Source organism: Oncorhynchus mykiss, chromosome 11 (assembly GCF_057628025.1).
Source record: "Oncorhynchus mykiss isolate SJ-2025 chromosome 11, ASM5762802v1, whole genome shotgun sequence".
Taxonomy (NCBI): Eukaryota; Metazoa; Chordata; class Actinopteri; order Salmoniformes; family Salmonidae; genus Oncorhynchus; species Oncorhynchus mykiss.
This window is the reverse complement of record NC_143032.1, coordinates 57,504,871-57,531,067: the sequence shown is the minus strand read 5'-3', so window position 1 is coordinate 57,531,067 and position 26,197 is coordinate 57,504,871. Positions and strand designations below refer to the sequence as shown.

The window sequence follows — 26,197 nt, the reverse complement described above, 5'->3', positions numbered from 1 at the left end:
CACTCGCACTCTATACACATCCTAGTGCCCACCCCTTTAGACTGTACCCATCCAATCAGAGACAGGTTGACTTACTCCCACCCATAAGCACACACCCACACAATACACAAACAGAAGGGAGAGAGAGCACTGAGGAAAGAGAGCAAGAGCAACAGGGAGAGGGAGGAAGAGCGCTAGTGAGAGCAGCAACAAGGAGGGGTAGAGCACGATCACGCAACAGCAAGAGAGCAACAGGAAAAGAGAGCGAGGAAGAGTAAGACGGAACTGTAGGCGGGAGGATAGAGAAGGAGTTGTAGGCGGGAGGATAGAGAAGGAGTAAGTAAAGAGAGGAATGTGTGTGTAGGCCAATACAAATGAATGTACACATCTGCAGGACTAAAAAGAAAGCATGCCTGCAGCAGGAGGGTACTAGTGGCCACAAGGCCAGTGTAACACAGTAGCACACGGACAACAAGCCTCGCCTCCTCCCCTTCCTCTCTTCATCTCCTGCTGGCCCACAAACATGCTATGCAAACTAGTGATGTGCCGTTCATAGAGAACAAAAATGACATGTTTAAGAACTGATTATGGATGGCATGGTGCAAGAAGGAACGCATTTAATTGATTATTTAATGTTATGATATCATGGATACATATTTGTAGAACCAAAACATACACACAGACTTTGCTCAACAAACTAACTCGAGAACTAATTGTTTTGGGTGCTGCAGTTTGAACGATATTGTGCTCATCACCCTCACTGCAGTCAAGCAACGTATTCCGCCAAAAGTTGTTAACAATCTAGTCCGGTTGCAGCCACAACTAGATGCCATTTCAAGATGTATCAAGAAATAGTCTTAGTTGTATGCCTAGAAATCAATAAAATGTACATTGTTTGAAGCACACTTCTACAAGTCAGTCACAAATGACAGCTCCATTAAGCCCCTTATGGTGACCAGCATGTGAACAAGTGGTTTGTAGAATCAAGACGTTTTCAGTTCAACCTTCGCTGGTAAGGGGTCCTGTGTGCTCTGGGCATTACGGAATCAACTGAACAAAATTTGTCAAAAGATTTGTTCTTTTGACTGAACGAGTCGAAAATATCAGAGTCAGTAAAAAGAGAGTTGAACTTTCATCACTACAGCAAAACACCTTGTTTTTCCTGCTTCCTGTTGTTAGTGTTAAAAAAAAAACATAAAAATCTGCTGACATGAGCTCTCCAGCAGGGAGGGTAGACAGACGGTACTGCAGAGGAGTAACTGCTACAACGCCAGATAGGACCTCAGAGAAAGAACCACATCAAAATAGTCCATATATTACAACATATTCCCCGGCCTTCACACTCCTCCTCCCCTGTCTGCCTGCTCATACCAACTAGTTCTCCTAGGCTAACAAAACATACCCAATTAACACTATAGTTTATACAAGTACTGGGCTCAAGAACACGTTGTTTTAAAGCCACAAACACACTTAGCTAGCATCTCAGCGCAATGAAGACAACGGTTTAAAGTGAGGATAAAAGCCACCAGATTTATTTAAAAATGTTAAAGACCAGAAAACAATGTCATTCCTCTGAATTAGGATCCAGTAAGATGACATTCTTTTTGTCTGGAGCTTGCAGTAGAGTGCATGTGTGGGCGGATGAATATGTAAGCACATACGTGTGGGGGCAACACCATGCCTTAGCAAGCACACTGTGACTCTGCAGGATCACAGAGCAAATCAGAGCAGTAAGCCCTGCACAGTACAGCAGAGCACAGCCTGATGGCACAGACCAGAGGACTGACACCTTTATTACTGAGCAATTCCACAATAACAGAGTGATGCTGAAACTCAGATTCTTCCCTTTAAGATGCATGCCAAACAGTAACCAATGATGGCAAAGTTAAACGAACCATAAAACTCTACGCACAAGGAAAATTGTTAATAAGTAGTCCTTGTGCATAGAGTTGTATGGTTTAACTTTGCGATCATTGTATTTTGTTTGGCATGCATTTTAAAGGGAAGAATCTGAGTCGGGATTGTGTCTAGGCACAGATCTGGGGAAGGGTACCAAAAGAATTTGTGCAGCATTGAAGCTCCCCAAGAACACGTTACCCTACATCATTGTAAAATGGAAGAAGTTTGGAACCACCAAGACTTCCTAGAGCTGGCCGTCTCTGCAGCACTCCACCAATCAGGCCTTTACGGTAGACTTGCCAGACGGAAGCCAGTGGAGACAGGAAAATAACCTCATACTCAACGTCAACAAAACAAAGGAGATGATTGTGGACTTCAGGAAACAGCAGAGGGAGCACCCCCCTATCCACATCGACAGGACAGTAGTGGAGAGGGTAGTAAGTTTTAAGTTCCTCGGCGTACACATCACGGACAAACTGAATTGGTCCACCCACACAGACAGCGTTGTGAAGAAGGCGCAGCAGCGCCTCTTCAACCTCAAACTTCTACAGATGCACAATCAACAAAAACAAAACAAAACAATAAACAAATTATTATCTTCTATGTTGATATCCCTACAATTAAACTTGTTCAGTTATGGCATTAAAGCATTATTCGATTAACAACATTTGGAATTGGTGCAACAGGATTATTGTGCTGACATGATCAGTTATTAGAAGGCTTACCAGTCAAACAGAAACCTTGGCATTGACCAGCACAATAAATTATGCAACAGTCACTCCCAACTGAGCTGGAACGTGTCAAAACAACAGATCATGGGTTAGGTGACACTTAATGGTGGCCCAGTTGATAACACACCAGCTGAACCCAGAGGAAAACTAGGCCAGTCAGACCTACATTACACTATAGGACAGAGTGACCTACAGAAAACTAATTTCAGGTGGCCTGGCCACCCACTGAAGACCAAGTCCCATCATGTAGCTTACCATCTCATGTCTGATCTAGCCACACTGTACTGTAGGCCTATGCTATCATTTCCCATCCAGTCATTTGGCCATTCTGTCACTGAGGGACCACAGAACAGCAATGACTGTCCCCTCTGTCTGCCATACAAAAGGCACAACACATATTACCGACAATGATTGATCTGTCGGTCAGGCTCGAGGTTCAGTGATACTACTGGGCAGGGCATGTCAGACAACAGCTGTAGGGTGGCTCGCCTGCTTATTTTCATGATTGAGGAGTGTCTGGCAAATTGAGCACACCCCCCCCCCTCCCCCCCCGCCCACACAGTTCCCAAAGACAAGAGTGTGGCACCCTGAGCAGCGTGGCTTTCAGAATCTTATTTTGGCTACAATTAGTATTTCAGGGTGAGGTTTATTGTGCCCTTTAATAAAGAGTCTGACTGTCAGTGACTAACACTCGGTTTGTCAGGCAGGGTAGCTTGCTGAGTCCAGATGGAGCCAGGGCTGTGCTGCATGCTCCCTTCATCAGCCTAAGCATGGCTTTCACACACTGTTCTCAACAGCTTTATGGAGAGGATACCACAGCCGATGTCCCTCCTACTACACCAGCTCAACGCAAGATACCAAAATAAGACCAAACCCTAATTTAACATAACACGTAACTCTTTAGACTTCACAGTAAACATTGCTTGTGTGTCAAAAGGATCTTGCATGAAAGTTCAAATTGGACATGCAGATTTAAAAATAGGATTCGGACCTAAATGTCTTCCTCTCCCATAATAAGGCTACGACGTGACAACAATCTAACATGACAAAAATGTAGCTACCACATATCCATTTCATGATGCACACTTTAGAGAAGCACTAATAGCTGCTTCCATGGGGCTTTCATTCAAGTCAATTTGAAAGGAGGTTCAGTGTCTTCAGAAAATATTCATACTCCGTGACTCATTCCACATCTTGTTGTGTGTTACAGCCTGAATTCAAATAAGATTAAATAGATGTTTTTCCCCTCACCCATCTACACACAATGACGAAGTGAAAACATGTTTTTAGACATTTTAGCAAATGTATTGAAAATGAAATATAGACATATCTAATTTACATAAGTATTCACACCCCTGAGTCAATACTTTGGCAGTGATTAAAAGTATAAGCTTTCCACAACTGGATTGTGCAACATTTGCTCATTATTATTTTCAAAATTCTTAAAGTTCTGTCAAATTGCTTGTTGATCATTGCTAGACAACCAGTTTCAGGCCTTGCAATAGCTTTTCAAGTACACTGAACACGACATGTAAAGTGTTGGTCCCATGTTTCATGAGCTGAAATAAAACATCCCAGAAATGTTCCACACGCACAAAAAGCATATTTCTCTAAAATGTTGTGCACAAACTTGTTTTCATCCCTGGAAGTGAGCATTTTGCCTTATATTAAGAAGCTGATTAAAAAGCATGATCATTACACAGGTGCACCTTGTGCTGGGGACAATAAAAGGCCACTAAAATGTACAGTTTTGTCACACAACACAATGCCACAGAAGTCTCAAGTTGAGGGAGCGTGCAATTGGCATGCAGACTGCAGGAATGTCCACCAGAGCTGTTGCCAGAGAATTTAATGTTAATTTATATACCATAAGCCGCTTCCAACATCGTTTTAGAGAATTTGGCAGTATGTCCAACCGGCCTCACAACCGCAAACCATTTGTAACGACGCCAGTCCAGGACCTCCACATCCAGCTTCTTCATCTGCGACTTCAGTGGGCAAATGCGCACTTTTGATGGCCACTGGCATGCTGGAAAGGTGTGCTCTTCACAGATAAATCCCGGAATCAACTTCACTGAGCAGATGGCAGATGTGTGGGAGAGGAGTTTGCCAATGTCAACGCTGTGAACAGTGCCCCATGGTGGCAGTAGGGTTATGACATGGGCAGGCATAAGCTACGGACAACGAACACAATTGCATTTTATCAATGGCAATTTGAATGCACAGAGATACCATGACGAGATCATGAGGCCCACTGTCGTGCTGTCATGTTTCTGAATGATAATGCACAGCCACATGTCACAATGACCTGTACACAATTCCTGGAAGATGAAAATGTCCCAGTTCTTCCATGGTCTGCATACTCACCAGACATGTCACCCATTGAGCATGTTTGGGATGCTCTGGGTCGACCTGTTCGACAGCGTGTTCCAGTTCCCGCCAAAATCCAGCAACTTCGCACAGCCATTGAAGAGGAGTGGGACAACATTCCACAGGCCACAATCAACAACCTTATCAACTCTATGCCAAGGAGATGTGTTGCGCTGCATGAGGGAAATTTTGGTCACTGGTTCAAAAATAATGTTAAACACTATTATTGCACAGAGTCCATGCAACTTATTATGTGACTTGTTTAGCAAATGTTCACTGCTGAACTTAAGGCTTGCCATAACAAAGATGTCAAATACTTATTGACTCAAGACATTTTAGTTTTTCATTGTTAATTAATTTGTAAAAATGTCCAAAAACCTAATTCCACATTGGCAAAAACTCTCAATTTAATCAATTCAGGCTGTAACAACAAAATGTGGAAAAAGGGGTGTGAATACTTTGAAGGCACTGTAAATTACTGGTGTGGGGAAGAGATGACCACAGTCATCTCTTCTACAGATCCTCCACAGACCTAATCATCCTACCAGGCACACAATAGAGCAAGCCCTCCCTCCACATGGGCTTACATTCATGACAGTGCTACCTAGGATTCCACAATTAGGCTAAAAGCAACCATACCACAGCATGCTAAAAAAAAAATTCAACAAATGTAATGAGATGGTGGACACGGAGTATGTCTTTCCCAAAAGTACGCTTTTTATTTTCAAGATTTAAACAACTGACGCGAAGTTAGAATGTCTCAGTTCTCCCTCCATTGTTTTAGCCATTAATAAGGGTCTCTTGGTGCAGTATGTTATTGCTATAAGTCGAGGAGGAAGTCTATTGGATGACATGCCAAATGAATGCGGAACTTGTACTCTAAACATTTCCTTCCAATCATTTACTTCTGATTTGATGTGAAATTGTTTGAAATTGCTGTTATTCACTTTTGAGTTCTCAATATTCAAAATAACTTTTCACTTTCCAAATTGTAAAATAAGGTCACAACTCAGGATGAATATTTTCCTGAAATGTGCCCATTTAAAGCGTTTAAAACCAAGAAATGGTCACTACGCCAGGGTTCTCCCAAAATAAGATTGTCGCTGCGCCACATTGCCATCTTGGCAGCTCTCCACTATGTAAAAAGACTTCACAGCAAGTGAAACTGATATTTAGTACTGATAGCCAATGACATTGTTATGAATTGAAAAACAGGCAGTGTCACTCAGAGCGTTACCATGTTCCTCAATTAATTCAGCACATTTCAGCAGTAGGCCATCTCGAAACACCCCGAGTAGGCCATAGCGTTGTCGAATCATACAGACTTTGCAACGGCAATAAAACAAAAGTCAAATGGCCAAAATTACTAAGCTTGCTAGATAACCTCCAACAAATGACAGAACATCTCCTATTTGGCTAAATTGAGTTGATTATACAGATAGCAGGTCAGCTCATGAATAACAGGGACATGGAGAGGAAATGGTTTAAATAGCAAGGTATCTTAACGAGGACCAACTCTGTATAAAAAAAACAACAACAACGTCCATATATCTTCTCTCATATTGTTTGTTGATCACACATTTTCTACCAAAGCTCTCATATGGGAAGCAATACAAGACAGCACAGAAGAGAGAATACAGTAGACGGCACACGTCAAACGTGATTTATGACCCTATTTTATGGGTCACGTGTGTATGCCCATATATGGACATCCTGCAGGACATCCTGTCAGGAAGTTCTCACGCTTCAGAGTGTTTATTTAACCCATATTGACAGCTTTAAAGGAACAGATGCACTATGATTGATGTGTAGGGACCTCGTTGAACTGGGGAATGTGTTTTAACATTTCAACGAGTATGGCTCCCCCCAGTTGTACTGGCTGTTGTCTATGAAACAGGAATGTCCGGGTTTATTGGGGGCAGCCGCATTATAAATAAGAGCTTAACACTACAAGCGACCTCGATAAACCCCAGAAAACACTCTACAAGAAATTAAAATAAACCCAGAACATTAAATAACAAATTAAACATGTCTCCTAGGCCAAATGTAGGTGTACTTTGTGCCTCGTGTCAAGAACACAATGACAATAACATTGAAGACATTCTGTGTGATGCCCCTGATTGTTTTAATGAAGTGCAGGATATGAGTGATGGACATATGGGTTACATTTTCCAACCGGAGGATTCAACTGTGAAGATTTTCACAGACAGCGGCCACAGTCCCCTTTATCAAACAAAACCCGGGAGTTTTTCTCCTGCGCTACATATGAGAGAATGGCTTAAGATGAGGCTGGCGCTATGCCAGATCGAACACGCCCTGAGTGGGACAACCCTGCCCGGGTACGCGCTGGAAGAGGAAGTGTGCGGGCGAGATGATTTGAAAGCCATAAGAATCTCTTCAGTGGCATATACTGTAGTCCAGACTCCAAAGTGACAATTAGCATGTGCCCAATTCAATAGTTCCAATGCTACAAAATCGGTTAGTTTGTTTGTATTTTCCAAAGCCTGCAAGGATGTGAACTATTTTGTGCCCGTCTTTAGCTTTAAGTGGAGCTGGCCATGATAAAACAGCTGGACAATCTTTTCCAACATCGTGAACAATTACGCCGCTGGGCGCTTCTATCCTTAAGACAGACCCAGGGTCTAAAGGCAAGACGTTCGATCTATCCAGGTAAAGAAGACATACTGAACCTGGAGTGTGCTGGACATCGTGCAGGGAAGAGACACTTTCGGGAAGATGGGGAATTAGACACAGACAGGTGTCTGGGTTAACCATATAGTTTCCCCTTTTCTGTAAGAAAGGAATAGTACAATTGTTTAACTAATTATAACACGTTTAAAAAGGTCTGAACTAAATAATATAATTAAATAAAGGGTTTTAAAAGTGTATCTCACCTTTAACGAATGGAATCTCAGTTTCCCTCTCTCAGTCTGTCTCAGAGAAAGGCTTTCTGGGAAAGGTGTGTGTTTCAAAACAATGTTTTTTTTCTGCAGTTGTTTTAAAACAATGTTTTTTTTTTAAATATATGAAGTCTTTCCTACAACAGACAGTTATAAATATAATCATTTAAAAGGGTATTAAAGTCTAGTACTGTAATAATTATACACTACTCAAAAAAATAAAGGGAACACTAAAATAACACATCCTAGATGTGAATGAATGAAATATTCTTATTAAATACTTTTTTCTTTACATAGTTGAATGTGCTGACAACAAAATCACAGAAAAATTATCAATGGAAATCAAATGTATCAACCCATGGAGGTCTGGAGTTGGAGTCACACTCAAAATTAAAGTGGAAAACCACACTACAGGCTGATCAAACTTTGATATAATGTCCTTACAACAAGTCCAAATGAGGCTCAGTAGTGTGTGTGGCCTCCACGTGCCTGTATGACCTCCCTACAACGCCTGGGCATTCTCCTGATGAGGTAGCGGATGGTCTCCTGAGGCATCTCCTCCCAGACCTGGACTAAAGCATCCGCCAACTCCTGGACAGTCTGTGGTGCAACGTGGCGTTGGTGGATGGAGCGAGACATGATGTCCCAGATGTGCTCATTTGGATTCAGGTCTGGGGAACGGGCGGGCCAGTCCATAGCATCACTGCCTTCCTCTTGCAGGAACTGCTGACACACTCCAGCCACATGAGGTCTAGCATGGTCTTGCATTAGGAGGAACCCAGGGCCAACTGCACCAGCTTATATGGTCTCACAAGGGGTCTGAGGATCTCATCTCGGTACCTAATGGCAGTCAGGCTACCTCTGGCGAGCACATGGAGGGCTGTGCGGCCCCCCAAAGAAATGCCACCCCACACCATGACTGACCCACCGCCAAACCGGTCATGCTGGAGGATGTTGCAGGCAGCAGAACGTTCTCCACGGCGTCTCCAGACTCTGTCACGTGCTCAGTGTAAACCTGCTTTCATCTGTGAAGAGCACAGGGCGCCAGTGGCGAATTTGCCAATCTTGGTGTTCTCTGGCAAATGCCAAACCCCCACCTGTGGACGTCGGGCCCTCATACCACTCTCATGGAGTATGTTTCTGACCGTTTGAGCAGACACATGCACATTTGTGGCCCGCTGGAGGTCATTTTGCAGGGCCCTGGCAGTGCTCCTCCTGTTCCTCCTTGCACAAAGGAGTGGTCCTGCTGCTGGGTTGTTGCCCTCCTACGGCCTTCTCCACATCTCCTGATGTACTGGCCTGTCTCCTGGTAGCGCCTCCATGCTCTGCACAATACACTGACAGACACAGCAAACCTTCTTGCCACAGCTCGCATTGATGTGCCATCCTGGATGAGCTGCACTACCGGAGACACTTGTGTCGGTTGTAGACTCCGTCTCATGCTACCACTAGAGTGAAAGCACCGCCAGCATTCAAAAGTGACCAAAACATCAGCCAGGAAGCATAGGAACTGAGAAGTGGTCTGTGGTCACCACCTGCAGAACCACTCCTTTATTGGGGGTGTTTTGCTAATTGCCTATCATTTCCACCTGTTGTCTATTCCATTTGCACAACAGCATGTGAAATTTATTGTCAAACAGTGTTGCTTCCTAAGTGGACAGTTTGATTTCACAGAAGTGTGATTGAGTTACATTGTGTTGTTTAAGTGTTCCCTTTATTTTTTTTGAGCAGTGTATATAGTTTGTATAACAAAGTTCTTTTGTATGTGTCTAAAAAAATTCTGGCATGGTTAAATATTGCGCTGTATTTAAAACATTTTAACATGTTTAAAAAGGTCTGTACTAAATATGTAGAATTAAATAAAGGGTTAAATATCGGGTTTTAAAAATGTATCTCACCTTTTTTCTCTAAGTGTGTGTGTCTTAGAACGGCTTCAGGAAAGACGTGTGTGTGTGTGTGTGTGTGTGTTTCAAAACATTGGGGTTTTCGGGTTGTGTGTGTGTGTGTGTGTGTGTGTGTGTGTTTCAAAACATTGGGGTTTTCGGGGTGTGTGTGTGTGTGTGTGTGTGTGTGTGTGCGTGTTTCAAAACATTGGGGTTTTCGGTGTGTGTGTGTGTGTGTGTGTGTGTGTGTGTGTGTGTCGACAATTGTGCTTGAAACATTTCAACATTAAGGGGTCATTAGCACATAAGTCTTTCAAAACAGGCGTTTTACCCCGAGGATGGGGGTTACGTGTGTGGGGTGGGTCTGTGTGTGTCGTCTCGACAAGTGTGCTTGAAACAATTCAAAATTAGGGGTCATTTCCACATAAGCCTCTCAAAAACAGACGTCGTTTCCTCGATGATGTTGGGGGATCAAAAGTCAATCCAACCAACCAGCAAAGAATAGGTCTAGACACCTCTAAGGTTTAAAAACAATGTGTTTTTCCCAAAACAATACCAACACTAGGGGGTCATTTGCACATAGGTTGTCTCCACACAACAACAAAAAACAGTCAACAAACAAACAATCCCCCAGGTCTGTAAATTCATTCCATACATTTGCTCCGTTCGGACACAGCTGCTCATCTGAAAAGTATTTTCCAGCCTTTCTGCAAGCCTATGCACATGGAGAATTTTGAAGGTGAGGATTTGGAATTGATATATTAGATTTTGTGTGGGTTAGGTAGTTTGTGGGAAATGTTTGACATTACTGCACTGTTTGGAACTCTCTAATATTAAACCGTTGTTATATATGGTTTTTACAGATATTCTAAAAGGGGTGGACATTGAATTTTCAGATATGTTTTTATGTCTATTGTATATATATATATATATATATATATATATATATATATATATATATATATATATATATATATATATATATATATATATATATATATTTGTTTTAAGTTAAAATGTATTTATTTCGTATAAATATATTTAAATATTATTTAACAATGTCTATAGGATACCCAACATTTATACAGCTGCTACTGGGAATAATTCATTTGGATCATCCAACATTAGATGAGGAAACAGAGGTGCAAACAGCGACCGGTTCTTCTTTATGCAGCCTGTCACCATCAAGCTATTTTCGACGTAAGTCCAAAAATAAAATGCGTAATAATATTTATACATGGAAACAAAAAAAGTGTGTACACTATTTTAAAAAGCTAATCTTGTGTTTACAGCGGACAGAACCCCAACAAGAATACCTGAAGCATTATTGACTCTGAACGACTTCGGGGGAGCTGAAACAAACGGCTTTACCAGAACTCCAAACAACCCAAACAAGAACTCCAAACAACCCAAGAAGCGCCGTTTTAACACAGCTACACACCCCCTGGAACCTCCAGCCAATCGCTACATAATCTAGCATTTATGGCGCATCGCAATACTTTGGCACAAGTGCCAAGGCCCGAGAAGGGCGACTGGTCTGAAAACGATTGGATTCAAGAACATGCTCTCTATGGATACGGTATGACCCTATTATACATTTTTTTATTAGTTATACATTTTTTGATAGAATATGTTAAAACAATATCAAATAAATGTTTTTTTTCCAGACTCCAACGATGGCTATACAAACCCTGCAGAATCTACAAAGCAAGAGGACATTGGGATAGGACCCGTGTTATCCAGGATTCCTCAGAAGAGCAAGCGCCAAAAAAACAAATGACCTCTAACTATATATTGTTTATATATCTGAAATGTTTATATAATATACATTTGATTTTTAATACCCTATTTTGTATATATTTTTCTTCCAGACTCCTCCCAGGCGTATACCAACACAGAAGGCCCAATATGTCGAGAGGACGAGGAGGAATTCGGCACCCAGGACATACCTAGTAAAACATTGAAACCTGATCATTTCAACGCTTTAAATTCTGAGGAAGACGATGTGTTGATGTTTGAGGCAGCCAAACAGCTTGATACAGCCAATTCTGAGGTAGAAACAGATCCTGAAATAGATCGAGATATGTTTCTCACAGCCTTTTACAGGGCTCTGAAAGCCAGAGGGGATCAGCCTCACAAATGTATGGTTACTTTACTAAAGCGTCAATAGAGTCAAGATCTATCCTTCTGGCATAGAACAATGTTAAAAAACTATCTGATTAAAAAACACCCAAACAAGCACTAAAAACCTGTATGTGTAATAAATCAGAGTGCCGATGGTATTGATAGAAGTGTTAGGGTTGTGTACCGAAATAAATAATAAATCATTCAGCAATACAGAGATTAGACCGTTTTTTAATTTCACATGGATGAATCGGAACCTTGATTATGCAGTTTTTTTATGTGATGATCTTGGATACTCTGAGTGAACTTTTAGAAAGGGCTACAGATTTTGCAGAACCTTGTGATGTCTTACAACTTGAAAATTGTGGAGATAGATAGTGTTTTGCATACTCTTGTTTTACCCAATGGTGCCGCAGATCTTGAACAGTTTATAGCCCTGCTGGAACGACTTGCTCAATCTAATTTATCCATCATAGCTGATAGGACTAGAGCTCATTGTACAAATCGTACGTCAACCCCTAGGCGGAGGGGGTCAGAGAAGGAAACCGACGACAATTCAAGTCATACTCTAGCTGGTCCATTCAATGGTTGGAGTACATAGCCCAGGATAAAAACATTTTTATTCAACATGCTTTGAATAGTGGGGAGAAGGCTGTTGGGCTGTATCACGTAGATGGATATACACAGATCGACGGTGTGGAGACAGTGTTTGAGTACAACGGTTGTTTCTTCCACGGTTGCTTTGTGCCCCGGGCCATGTGTCCTAACCCAAAAGACTTTTGGGGATATGTACGAGGAGTTCCAAGACAAATTGGAATCTTTACAGGCTACTTATGGGTTGAAAGTGAATGTGATGTGGGAGCATGAGTGGACAGAACTCAAAAAGTCTGATCCTCATGTTCGAGCTTTCCTTTCCAGCTTTGACACACCAGAACCCTTGGAACCCCGACAGGCCATGTATGGAGGTCGTACCAATGCTTTGACATTACGGTATGTAGCGCAACCCTATGAGACAATAGGATGTAGATTTTACATCCCTTTATCCTCATGTAATGAGTTCCTCTTGCTATCCTATGGGTCATCCTGAAATTATTCACTGTGACTTTGACTTACCAAAACTATTTGTCTGATTAAATCAGCGGTTTACCTCAGAGAGAATACAGTAGACCGCACAAGTCAAACATGCGATTTATGACCCTACTTGATGGGTCAGGTGTGTATGCCTATATATGGGCATCCTGCAGGACATCCTCCCTTCCATTCTCACGGTAGGGGGAGGGTGTTTATTTAACCTGATAGCTTCAAAGGAACAGATGCACTGTCATGATGATTGATGTGTAGGGACCTCGTTGAACTGGGGGATGTGTTTGAACATTTCAAAGAGTATGGCCCCCACCCTGTTGTAATGACCTTAGGGCTGTTGTCTATGAAACAGGAATGTCCAGAGTTATTGTGGGGGAAGACGCATTATAAATAAACCCCAGAACACCAAACAAGCGACCACGATAAACCAATAAAGAAATTAAACATGGATTTTGTGATCAGTGGCACACACGTGATGACCGTAACAACGGAAGCAGGGCCTCGGTTGAAACTGAGAAAGGTCCAATTATAAAGCATCAATATACGATGCGCCAAAAAAAAGAGGTTTCTGAACATGTATAGAACCCAAATACCGCCCACAACTGCGCTGAAAGATCAAGTGATGACTAAAGGACAGTTATGGGGTTCTGTTTGATTATCCGGCCTGTAGAGTGAAACTCTATACGGTAGCCGAAGGAGAAGAATATACAGACCAGACTTTAGGAGAGGACTACAGGCTTGAAGACTGGCAGGTGTTTCGCCAGGTGGTGTGTCCCGAACAGAGTTATCAAAGGGGTATAGCTTGTTCACGGGCTACGAGACCCGATGGGAAGGTGCCCCTGACTCCTCAGGAAGAATATTTCATAGGGTGAAAATACAAAGAAAGAATGGACTTCCATGTGGGTGCGTGGACTACTATATCAGCAACGAGGAAATCCACAACGAAAACAGTGATGGTGGCCAGAGTGGGGATTTTAGGTTGCGTATGCTTATTCCTTTTAAAAGTTGGGATATAATGGAATTGAAAATGTTAGAGTTAGTGGATGCTCTTTTTGTACAGAGCCAACAATGGCAGAGCATTGTTCGGCTAAGGAAGTGCATGATATATACGAATCCTAAGGATTATGATTCAAAGGAACCCCAAGAAGTAAGTGGATGCTACGTTAACCACGCCCCGATACCAAAGGAATGGTTCAACAATAAAAGGGGTGACCATAAAGCCACCGGTTCATCATATACCATGGATATTCATATACCATACCATCGATTCGTCATGTGTACCAGACCCTAAGAACTCTATGCCTCACAGCCCTCCATTCTACTCCCCCTAGGCAAGCCCCCCCGACATGTACACCGCCTGAGGATATGTTTGATGTGGTGGTCAGTACTATTTTTGGGGACACCATCAAGGCCTCTGTAGCTGCACTTTTAGATGTGGTTATTGGAGAGTATATAAGAGAACAATGCCACGGTTGTGAGATCAGTCATCCCAGCCAACGCCAACCTTCGTGTTTATATGCCCCACCCCGGTACTAGTTCTTCAACCACTTTGAGGAGCTGGTGAAAAGACTGTGGTCCAGCCGCTTTATACCATCGATGGTCAGAGCCCTGGAGTCTATGGGTCTTGTGCTGTCTATTCCCAGAGTTTACAGGGTAACAGAGGCTTTCCTACATGAACTAAAGGAGATGATCTACATCCACGAGAAACTCAAAGAAATCCGGCACACACTGGTGGACGACAACAAATACAAGGAAGCTTTGGTGGCTGATGTGGTGACTTTCTGCCTCAATAAACCAAGAGAACGAGTAATAATTAATATGTTTTATTTAGATGTAAAGCAATGGGTAACTATATGCATATGATGTTAGAGAATAAATAAAACAATTATTTTGAGAGAACTTACAAATGTTATGCAGTAAATTATTGAAAATAAAGGGAACAATTTATCGTTCTATACAACAACCCACAATACATGGGCTACTGCAGAGTGTGTGCTAAAAATGGAGCAAATCATGAATCATGTAAGATACGGGCGAGAGTCTACAATGGACACAACTGAATGATTCTGAAGAACTAGAAACATCCTTGTCTAAGATTTTACTTTATTTGTTTGAAACACCATTTAATTGTAATGTGTCATATTTGTTGTTTATATACTTATATAACAGATATGTGTGTTTTAAAAATTCAGAGATACAAGCCTGTAAATGTAAACCAAGTACACCAGGTGTTGCATGCATGGGTCGTTGAGAAAACGGGGACTAATATCCTGCTACGTATCCTGACTTGTCTGTATGTGTAATACTTGATGTTTGAAAAAATAAAATTCAAAAGAAATGTCGTTATTTAAAAGGGGCTCATTAATGTTATTGTACATCAGAGAGGCAAGAAGGATGGCGGAGCAGATTTTGAAAAACATTTATTATACCCCCTCTAACCCAGGGTCTTATGGGGGGGAAGGAGTGGTTCCAGAGAGCTATAGCCGAAGAAACAGGTAGCAGGTTAGGCACTGCTCAAGTAAATGAATGGCTAGCAGAGCAGGATGCTTACACTCTGCATAAACCTATGCGAAAACAATTCCTAACCATCCCTTGTCCCAGTTTCAGGCAGATCTGTGCGACATGCAGGCCCTTGCAGATAAAAATGGACATCGCTACATGCTAACGGTTATAGACATTTTCTCTAAAATACCATTTGTAAGAGTCTTAAAAATTATTGGGGCAGATGTGACTATTTGTGACCTTTGACTATCTTAAATGAAGGAGGAGCACCCAAGAAAGTGCAGACTGACAAGATTTTTTCTTTTTAATATAATACTTTTCAGAAACTCGTGAAAAAGCACAATATCGTACATTTTACTACAGGTTCGGATTTGAAAGCTTCAGTTGTGGAACGCTTTAACAGAACTTTGAAGGAGAGGATGTGGAAATACTTTACAGCTCACAACACAGATATATCGATATAGTTCAATATTTAGTAAAGGGTTAAAACTACCATAAGAGTATACGGTTGAAGCCCTCCGAGGTCTCTTATGAAAACTCTTTTGAAGTCTTTAAAAATCTGTATGGTTTGTTCCCCCTTCGTCGTAAGAAAATAATTGATTTTAAATTCATAGTGGGGGACTTGGTAGGTATATCCAAGTTGAGGGGTGTTTGACAAAAAATATGAGCAAGGTTACAGCGATGAGATGTTCACAGTTACTGAATGTCTACCACATATAACCCCTGTCTACAAGTTAAAAGATTATGAAGGGGGGGGGGGTTATAGGAGGGAAAAACTAACAGGTCTGTGAGAGCTGGAATTCTTACTAGTTGGTAGGTGATCAGATATTTATGTCATGCAATAAAATGCAAATTAATTACTTAAAAATCATACAATGTGATTTTCTGGATTTTTGTTTTAGATTCCGTCTCTCACAGTTGAAGTGTACCTATGATAAAAATGACAGACCTCTACATGCTTTGTAAGTAGGAAAACCGGCAGTGTATCAAATACTTGTTCTCCCCACTGTGAATACATGAATAACCAAAGTTCGAATTATACAACCAATTTTCCATAGCCTATAGAGTTATCAGAGGCCTGGGAAGTAGGTCTCAGCGAGATTACATACCCTCATAGTTCGTATAATATCAAGGATAAGGACCCTGATTTTTATTGCAAAAGGATATCGGAACCCCCGCCTGATTTTGTCAAGCTATCGGTCATTGCTAAGCTATCGGTCATCAATATTAACAAACAAACAAACTAACAACCAGGACTAGTGCATAGTAATGTTAGCCAGGTGAGCCAGCCAGGGTAGCAGAAACTTGATGGCGGAGCTGGCTTGGTGAACTGTGGAACTTACAATGAACAGGTTTGTCTTGTTCCCCTCATAGAAAAGTCCTCGTGCTGGCATATACTTCAGCTGTTGCCATGGGACACTGCTTCCTAGCAACACATCACGTGGCCACCGCAGATTCTGTGAAAACACAAAAAAAATATCAGAAAATGTGGGGGATGCCCCTCAAGAGGAAGACCACAAACTACAAACACGAGACAAAGAAAAAGGTGAAAATGTTACATCATACCACAAGCGTCATTGAATCAATCATTTACGGATGCATCATCCACTACAGTACCTAACATCACTGTATTGTTACCTTGTTCTGTCATAGCAGCTCCAATGGCCATTAACTGTAGTTTAACAGTACAAGGGGACTGTAGCTGAAGTCAATTTGTTGACATGCAAGGGGTACTCCTTTTAAATCAGCACTGATGTTTTTATTAGATAGTGGAGAGGTTGGGTTAGGCAGAGGAATGGCCATTCAGATAGACATAGAACATATTGCTGACAAGACATTTCCACCACTGCCTTTTTGAAAAGCTAACTCTAGCCACTGAGCTGTAAAAACCCAGTGCCAAATGATCGGAGATTACAGGCCCTCCTGCCAATCCCTGACTTCCTTAATGAGTCTCACACTGACGGTCCCAGCCCATGCAGGTTTAGCCTAACTGTTTCTGGGAGCAAAAGACGTGCAGAGGCTTTAGTAGAAGGGTGCAGTTCACCCTCATACAACTATGATTCTCCCACAGTGTTGTTTTCTGTGTTTCAATAATGTATCATATCAATAAAGTTGGTCCAGGCATTTGGCATCTCTCCTGGACTAGCTATCAGGAAAGCTCAGCAGACATCTGTTTCAGCAGGGAAGGCCTTGTACATGAAGTTCCATACCAAAGTCAAGTGTTGTGGACAGATGTAAATTATCATATTTAATAACAAATCTATGAAAGCCATCTGAATGTTTTTAAAGGTTCTGCATAAAGGAATCAGAGGTAGGCTATTTAATTTCTCAACTATCCATCCACCACACATTCCTGTTACAATAGGGCAATTCAACGTAACAGGGTGATGCTGAGACTCAGATTTTTCACTTTAAAATATAAACCAAACAAAAACCAATGATTGAAAAGTTTAAAAAAATAAAATGACTCTGCATCACTTTGTTACCGTGGAATTTGCCCAATAATAACCCCTAGCCTTAATTTAGTATTCGCTGAGAAACGTACGATTACATTAGCTTGTAATTCAAACCCCAGAAGAAGTAGGATTTGTAGTGAAAAACAAACAGGGTTGTCACTTATTAACCAAGAGGGCTATAGACCTGAACAGCCACAATGCTGCCTCTGGTCTGTAACGCTGAGCCGTAGGTAGTTACTTGATAATTTAGCAGAACAGCTCAACTCCTTGTTTTTCATTCAGCTCCAAAAGGAAATACAGAACCAATTATTTCACTTACCTTTAGGACATACTCACTTCTTAAAACAGGTGCAAGCTCTGTGATTGAGATTCTTAATCCATTTTTGTCAAGCCTAAAACACTGGGCAGTAAACTACAGCCCAGGTCAGTCTACCTGACTGAAAGAATCCTAATCTAAATATGAAAAGCATGCTCTGAGAACAGCTACATAACGGTCTCAAGAGGTGAATAAAGAGAACAGCAACAGTTCACTAGTCTGTTATCAATGACCAAAACTCTGCCCTGGAAATTGGTTAACCCAACCTCATTGAATTGGGATCAGCAGTCCCATATGAGGGTCTGACTGGCAAAGTGCTGACTGTAGGGCGTCACGACACTAAACAGTCTAGCTGTGCCAAACCTGGCTGAGAGAGCACTGTGCTGCTGCCACCCACGCACACCTCTGCACACAGAGCCTTGTGTCCAATGCACACTCTGCTGTTTCAGCACCTACTGTACTATACGGTCACATTAACCCCACAGTCCCACAGGCAAAGTAGCACAATTGATAAGAGGAAGTCAGAGTCCAAGCCAAACAAACTACAGACATGCAATTCTTAGAAAAACACCATCTATTTGAATACCAATATAAAATACCTGAGGAAATGGTGTAAACTAGATTCATGGTTTCAGATCTGAGGGTTTTAAATGTCAAAGTTAATTGCAGGAAATGCCACTGATGATAAGAGTAGGGGCGAATATTCCTGTCAAAACATTCTGTGAATGAATGTTAGCGAACCATATATGATATGGCGGGAGGGTGGACAAACTAACCTGTTGGGTCTTGCTGTTGATGGAGAAGGCCAGACGGTAGAGGCTCTTGTCGTGCTGAGGGAAGCAGCTCAGGCAGAAGAAGACATTACGGACACACAAGTCCCACAGCATGCGACAATGCTCAGTAGGGAGGGCCTTGGGCACCTCAACCATCTCTGGGGGGTCCTGGTGAGTGGACGAGGCCTTTGGTCAGGTGGATGGAACAGGCAGTGGATGAGAGCAGGGATCCATGGTTGGCTTTAGCGCATCAGCCTCAGGTACTGTCACTGACATGGTGTCCACTACTTCTTGGTCTTCCAGCAAGATTTACGGTCCCGTCCTCGTTGCTTTTTTCCAACCACGTGAACTTGAGGAATTCAGGGTTTAAAGAGGAGATTTTCAAACATTAACATGATCCAGTCTCAATATGTCCTACCCTCTCTAAAACACAACATTTGACTTCCACAATATCACTTAAGAACATCCCATTTAGGAAATAATAAAGGGTAGAATGCATTTCCATTACTGCATTTCAGGATAAAACAAACAAAATCCACCTATGTCTTCAACTGTAGGCTGGCCCTCCTTGATGGGGGTGATGTTCTCAGATGAAGAGGCACTGCCCTTCCCAGACTGAAGCTTAACATGGCTACTGTCCTGGGAGCTGGCGGGGTCTGTGAAGGCCTCCTGGGTGGAGTTGGAGTCCGACAGCGTCACCACCACGCTGTCCTGACTGCGCTCTGCCAGGAGTCACAAACACAGGTCATGTGGCCAACTCTGAGCCTGGCCTGGGTGCCAGTCACACCCATGGACCATCCTCTGGGTTCTCAAGGGATCAATCACAAAGCTGTTAAGGTTACCATTCAGGAATAAAATAGGTATGTAGATCCCATGAAAGGGGGTAAGTGTGCATAGCAGTGTAAAATCTCTATACACATCAGGATCATCAGCAGGAGAGCTATTATAGTAATCGTACAAACATAAAAAGCACTAGACCTTAGTCAGCACCCAAGCCAATGAAAAACTAGGTGCCTGCCTTCTTCCTAAGCACATTGTGCAACCTCAGCAAGAAGCTGCAGTCCTCTGCAGACAATAATCAAATTAGCAGGAGGGAAACACAGTTCTATGAAAGGAGCTCTGGGGACTTGTTAAAGGCCTCCTGTAATTATAGCCCAAAAATGTAGCCGATAGAGGTGTTGCAAGATGGATTGCCCCTTAAAAAGAAGTGTGGGGTAGTGACGAAGTTGTGAACATTGTGGAACTCATTCCGGGACACCTTTACATTGAATAATTGTTTCCCCTAAAGTTGTGCATATCAATAATGTCCTGAAGATGGATATGAGAGCAGTTTGTGGGAGGGACTTAAGTTCAGTACAATTCAGGGATGCCAGCTACATTGGACACCTGGGAAGGCAGTAATCATGTCAAGTTCTGGGGTGACTCAAAAGATATCGGGAGTTTGTTTTAAAACACTCAAAAAAGGAGGAGTCGACGTGACCCTTGAACGAGATGGCCGCATGAACTAAGAGCTCCGCACAAGTAGTTTCCAATTCCTAATCTTAACTTGGAGTGGAGGTCAAACTCATTTAGCTTTAGTAAGAAAATGTCATGGCGGCTACAAAAGGCGACAGGTGACATTTTGACCCGGACTCGAGCATTAGCGACGGAAAAAGCCTCCAAGAAGAAGCTAGCTTCAGAAAAAACTAGCGCCATTAGCAAGAGAACCCGCTCCCCCCCCGAGGCAGAACGAATGCCAACCTCGCACTCTGTCGAAGACATCCTTTCTGAGTTGAGATCCCAACGTACAGAACTAAACACCAAATTAGATGCCATTAACTCTCAGCTCAGTGCGATAGGGGGCAAGGTGACAATCCTGGAAAACACTTTGCCTGACATCAAGAACAAGATAACCATAAACGCGGGGCGCCTGGACGAGGCAGAGGGGCGAATCCTATCCATGGAAAACTTATTGGCAGATGCCATGGAAACAATAGCATATGCTAAAAAGAAAATAGAGCATCTGGAAGAGAAAACAGAGGACCTGGAAAACAGGGGGCGAAGGAATAATTGTGTTCTATTCAATCTGGGCGAAAAAGAAGAGGGAAACATGCCACTGATCCGCTACCTGCAAGACAAACTTCCCGAGTGGCTCCACCTGTCCACCGACAGGCCCATAGAACTCGAGAGAGCTCACCGAGCACGGAGGCCCCCACCAGCAGCCAGACAACCACCGCGCCCAATCACCATACGTTTCCTGAGATTCACCGACAAGGAACGAGTCCTACAGGCGGCGAAAAACAACACCATCACAGTGGGAAACGCCAAACTCGCTTTACACCAGGACCTGTCAGCTGGAATACGCCGAAAGCTCAGAGAGTTTGACGTTTGAAGAAATACTCAATTGACCAAGGCATCTTCAGAGGATTCAAATACCCAAACGAGCTCAGGATTCAAAGGGCACTTCAAAACTCCCGAAGAGGCAAAACGTTTTTTGAAAGACAATCCTGGTCAATGAGAAACAGACCAATGACTAAATGCGATTAATGCCATTACTAAAGGAGGTAAGACAACATATAGCCGATATCCAGAGACCCACCCCCTAAATGTCATTATAGCCGTCCAATTTATATTTATTTTCCTTTAACTGAGAGGGATGGGCTGTATAGCCTAACCTAGGCCTACTAATGTTTCAGCCTACTTTTATTTCCCTGGTTTTTTGTTGCTATTATTACTTGGGGTTCCCTATGTCCCTTGGGGGAGGTATATGTAGGCTGGGCTATTGATTTTATTTTTCTCCCCTCTTTTACTGTGGTCTGGACGAGGGCAACTGTGTCATTTACTCAATGCGGGGTGGAGAGGATGAGGCATTTCTTTGGTGGGGAGAGGGAGACGTTGTGCGTTGCTAACTGTTCCCGGTTTTTGTTTTATTCGGGAACACAGAATTGAGACTGAGCGGGGGGTAATAGATCCAACGGGATGTGTCGAGTTGTTTGGGAACTCGGCTGGGGTGTTCAGAGATTATTATTTTATGTACTCCATTTATTTTCCTTTTATGTGAACGCAGCTGTAACTACTATCCACTTTTACCCAGCGATGACTTGCACTAAAGTTCGATTACTGTTCGATGACGATGACTAGTACCTTAAATCTATTGACATGGAACTGCCATGGTCTAGGGCATGCAATAAAACGGAAAAAGATACTATGTGCTCTAAAAAAGGAAAAAGCAGACATTGCGCTATTACAAGCGACACACCGCTGTGATGCTGAACATGCCAAACTCTGCAGAGCTTGGGTGGGACAGGTCTATTTATCATCTTTCAAATCAAACAGTAGAGGCACAGCCATACTTATCCATAAAAATGTTCCATTCATAATTGTCAAAAACATATCTGATCCGGAGGGGAGATTTATTTTGATAACTGGGTCACTATATGGTCAACCAATTACTATATTAAACATATACGCCCCTAACACAGATACTCCTGCCTTCATGTCAAAAATGATAACCCTGTTCAATGAGCCGGAGATTTTAATTGTACCCTTAACCCAACCCTAGACAAATCACCTCAAGTCCCCACCACAAATCCTAGATCTGCAAAGATGTTGAATTCTCTTACTAAAGAGATGGGACTGATAGATATCTGGAGAGAGACTAATAGCTCATCTATGGACTATACATACTACTCTAATGTCCATAACACCTACTCCCGTATAGATTACATTTTTATCCCAAAGAGTTTCCTAAATTCAGCCACATGTACAATCGGACCCATAGCACTTTCAGATCACGCCTTTGTCCACCTCCGCTTTGACCTCTGCAAAAACATCCCGAGGTCAAAGAGCTGGAAATTCAACACCTCCTTGCTATCAAACGAAGCGTTCCATACATTGGTAACTACATGGATAGACAACTACACACAAGACAACAAAGATTCTCCTGTTTCTCTGGCCACAATGTGGGACGCTGCTAAAGCCACACTAAGAGGCCATCTAATTGCATATGCTTCCTCTAAGAAAAAAGCAATGGAAGCACACAGGCTAGATCTTGAGAGGGAGCTGGAATGCTGTGAAAGAATACATAAACAATCCCCAGACAGCACCTCCTGGAGTCAACTTAAAGCAGCCAAAGCCAAACTGAATTTGGACTACACTCGGGAGATAAAAAAAAGAAGTTTTCTTTACTAAACAGAAATACCATGAGTATAGCAATAGGCCCAGTAGATTGCTTGCTTACCAATTAAAAAAGGAGCAGTCAGAGCGTACAATCATGGCTATCCAAACAGCAGAGGACGAGGTCACATACGACCCAAAAAAGATCAATTTAACTTTTCATGATTTTTACTGCAAACTATATACCTCTGAGAGAAAACACACAGAGGCAGAACTCCACTCTTTCCTAGAGGGAATCTCGCTACCTAAACTATCAGAGACCGACCAAGAAGATCTCAACTCCCCCTTCACTCCTGAGGATATCCTGGAGGCAATTACCTCCATGCCACCAAAAAAGTCCCCAGGCCCAGATGGATTCCCCAGAGAGTTCTACAAAGCTTTTTGGCCCCAGCTCCGCCCAATCTTCATGCCAATGCTGGAGGATTTTTGCAAAAACTGAGTTCTCCCACACTCAATGCACACAGCCCGCATTACAGTGTTGCTAAAAAAGGACAAGGACCCCCTATCCTGCTCGTCCTTCCGGCCCATAAGCTTGTTGGATTTTGACTATAAAATTACCAAATTGCTCGCCAAAAGACTTAACACTCTTCTTCCCAAAATAATAAAAGCTGACCAAACTGGATTTATTGGAGACAGATACTCTTCTGAGTACATTCGCCGTCTTTTTTATATTATTGATCAAGTAAACGCACAGAAGACCCCTGTCCTGCTGGCTTCACTGGATGTTGAGAAGGCGTTTGACAGGATGGAGTGGAGCTTTCTGTTTTCAGTCTTAGAAAAGTTCAATATGGGCCCAAATTTTATTAAATGGATCAAATCACTATACTCACATCCAAATGCCATGGTGACTGCTAATGGACTGAACTCTGACAGATTCCCTCTGGAACGGGGCACAAGACAAGGGTGCTTGCTGTCCCCCCTGCTCTACTTGTTGGGGGCGGAGCCTCTGGCAGAGCTGATAAGGAGCAATCCAAGTATTATGGGTGTTTCTGCAGGCGGCCTGCAGCACAAGATTACGCTTCACACGGATGATGTCTTGCTCTACATATCCAACCCTGAGAAATCTCATTTTAGACACAATTGCTCAGTATGGCAAGTTCAGGTTATAAGATCAATTTTAACAAATCCACTGTCTGCCCTCTCAATATTACACTCACCAGCTCTATGAAGACACTATGTCCTTTCCAATGGAAAACACAGGGGTTAATAGCCTTTTTAAGGAAAATTATCTTCCACTCCTGGATCGAATCAAGAACGATCGCCAAACCTGGATCTCCCTCCCAATTAGCTTAGTAGGAAGAATTAATGTCATCCGTATGAACGTCCTCCCTAGACTGAACTACTTATTTCAGATGCTCCCATGCTATCTCCCAGTTTCCTCCTTCAAAACAACTAACCAAAGCATCACCAAATTTATATGGGGCAATAAAAAACCTAGGATCAAGTTTTCCACTCTAACGAAACCTGAATCTAAGGGTGGTCTTGCCCTTCCCTCCCTTCAATTGTACTACTGGTCTGCCCAAATCCGCAACATGCTAACATGGATCACAAACAGACAAGAGTCAACGTGGATTCAGATAGAAGCCCTATCCTGTGGTTCATTGCCCTTAAGCTCAATTATATTCATTAATAACTTTAGTGAAGTGGGCAACATAGCCAAAACCTTTGTGATTTACAGCACCCAACTAGCGTGGAGGGACTGTAAAAAATGCCTGGGCATTTCCTACCAAATATGTTCTCACTCGCCTATTGTATGCAACCCAGACTTGCCAAAAGCACTGAGGGATGCTAACTTTAATCTTTGGCATACTCTAGGAATCAGGACCTTTTCAGACCTATTTCATCAGAAAACCACTACACTGAAATCCTTTCAAGAGCTCTGCAGTGAATTCGATGTGCCAAGATCCATTTAAAAAAAATATATATCTTCAAATTAGACATGTAATTTCCTCATTTACCTCCAAGAGGAGGTTTAGAACTCAGTTGAATGAAGTTGAAACCCTTCTTGTCACAGCATAATCCATTAAAGGCAAAATATCTTACATCTATAGACTCCTTTCTGAGAAAGGAGGCTCCTCCTTTACTCCTTTGAAAATAATCTGGGAAAAGGACCTTGGTCTGACTATCAGTGATGAGTTATGGGCGGAGGTTTGCGACAGGGTATACTGCTCCTCTACCAATGTAAAAATGAAAGAATCTAATTACAAATTTTTGTACACATTTTTATTATACTCCTTTGAGACTCCATAGAATGAAAACAGATATGTCTCCTAACTGTAAAAGATGTACCTCTGAAAGTGGAACCTATATGCATGTATTTTGGAGCTGTAGAGATTGCCAGATTCTGGCAATCTATACTTACTGCTGCACAGAAAATACTAGAGGTACAGTTTGATATGACCCCGTGTATCTATTTTCTTTATGCCCAGCAGGACTTTGTTCTTGATCCTGACAGAGAAAATTTGCTTATGACTATTACATACTTTGCTAAGAAATGTATTCTTCTATTGTGGGCCTCTAATACCCCTCCTACATTTAAAATGTGGATTGACCAGATTGTTGACTTTCTTACTCTTGAAAGGCTCACTTATGACCTCCACAAGAGACAGCCCAAGTTTGATAGACTCTGGTCTCCACTATTCAACTATATTTCAAACTGGACAGAGTGAACGGGGTGACTAGGGAAATGCGCAGATACATGTTGTGTAAGGTACTGTAAAACCTAAAAACGAATTATTGGCCCGTCGTCTCAGCGAATGCTTGAAATAGCTGATAAGAACCTTGATAGTGCTGCTGCAAGTGTTATGTTTTTTGTTTTTATTTTAATTTGGTTTTTGAGTACGTGTGTGCATATATATATATGCACCAAGGAAAATAAATAGATTAAGAAAAATAAGTGTTTTTACTTGACTTTCTTTCATTTTAATTGTACTTTTATTTTTTCAAATGTACTATTATATTTGACTTTTATTTTTTTAAAGCCTGTCACATCTGTGAATGTGGAATGTGTTTAGTTGGTTTATTGA

At 42.2% G+C, this 26,197-nt stretch overlaps 1 protein-coding gene across 1 annotated transcript in view; it reads right to left on the bottom strand.

Annotated features, from left to right (window-relative positions):
• The window catches only part of LOC110535064 (calcineurin-binding protein cabin-1), an 89,269-nt gene that overhangs the window by 50,367 nt on the left and 12,705 nt on the right, over positions 1-26,197 (bottom strand). Inside the window, exon 3 of the mRNA XM_090190570.1 lies at positions 16,815-16,928. Coding sequence (XP_090046696.1) covers positions 16,815-16,928 — 114 coding nt within the window. The remainder of the gene's footprint in view (positions 1-16,814; positions 16,929-26,197) is intronic.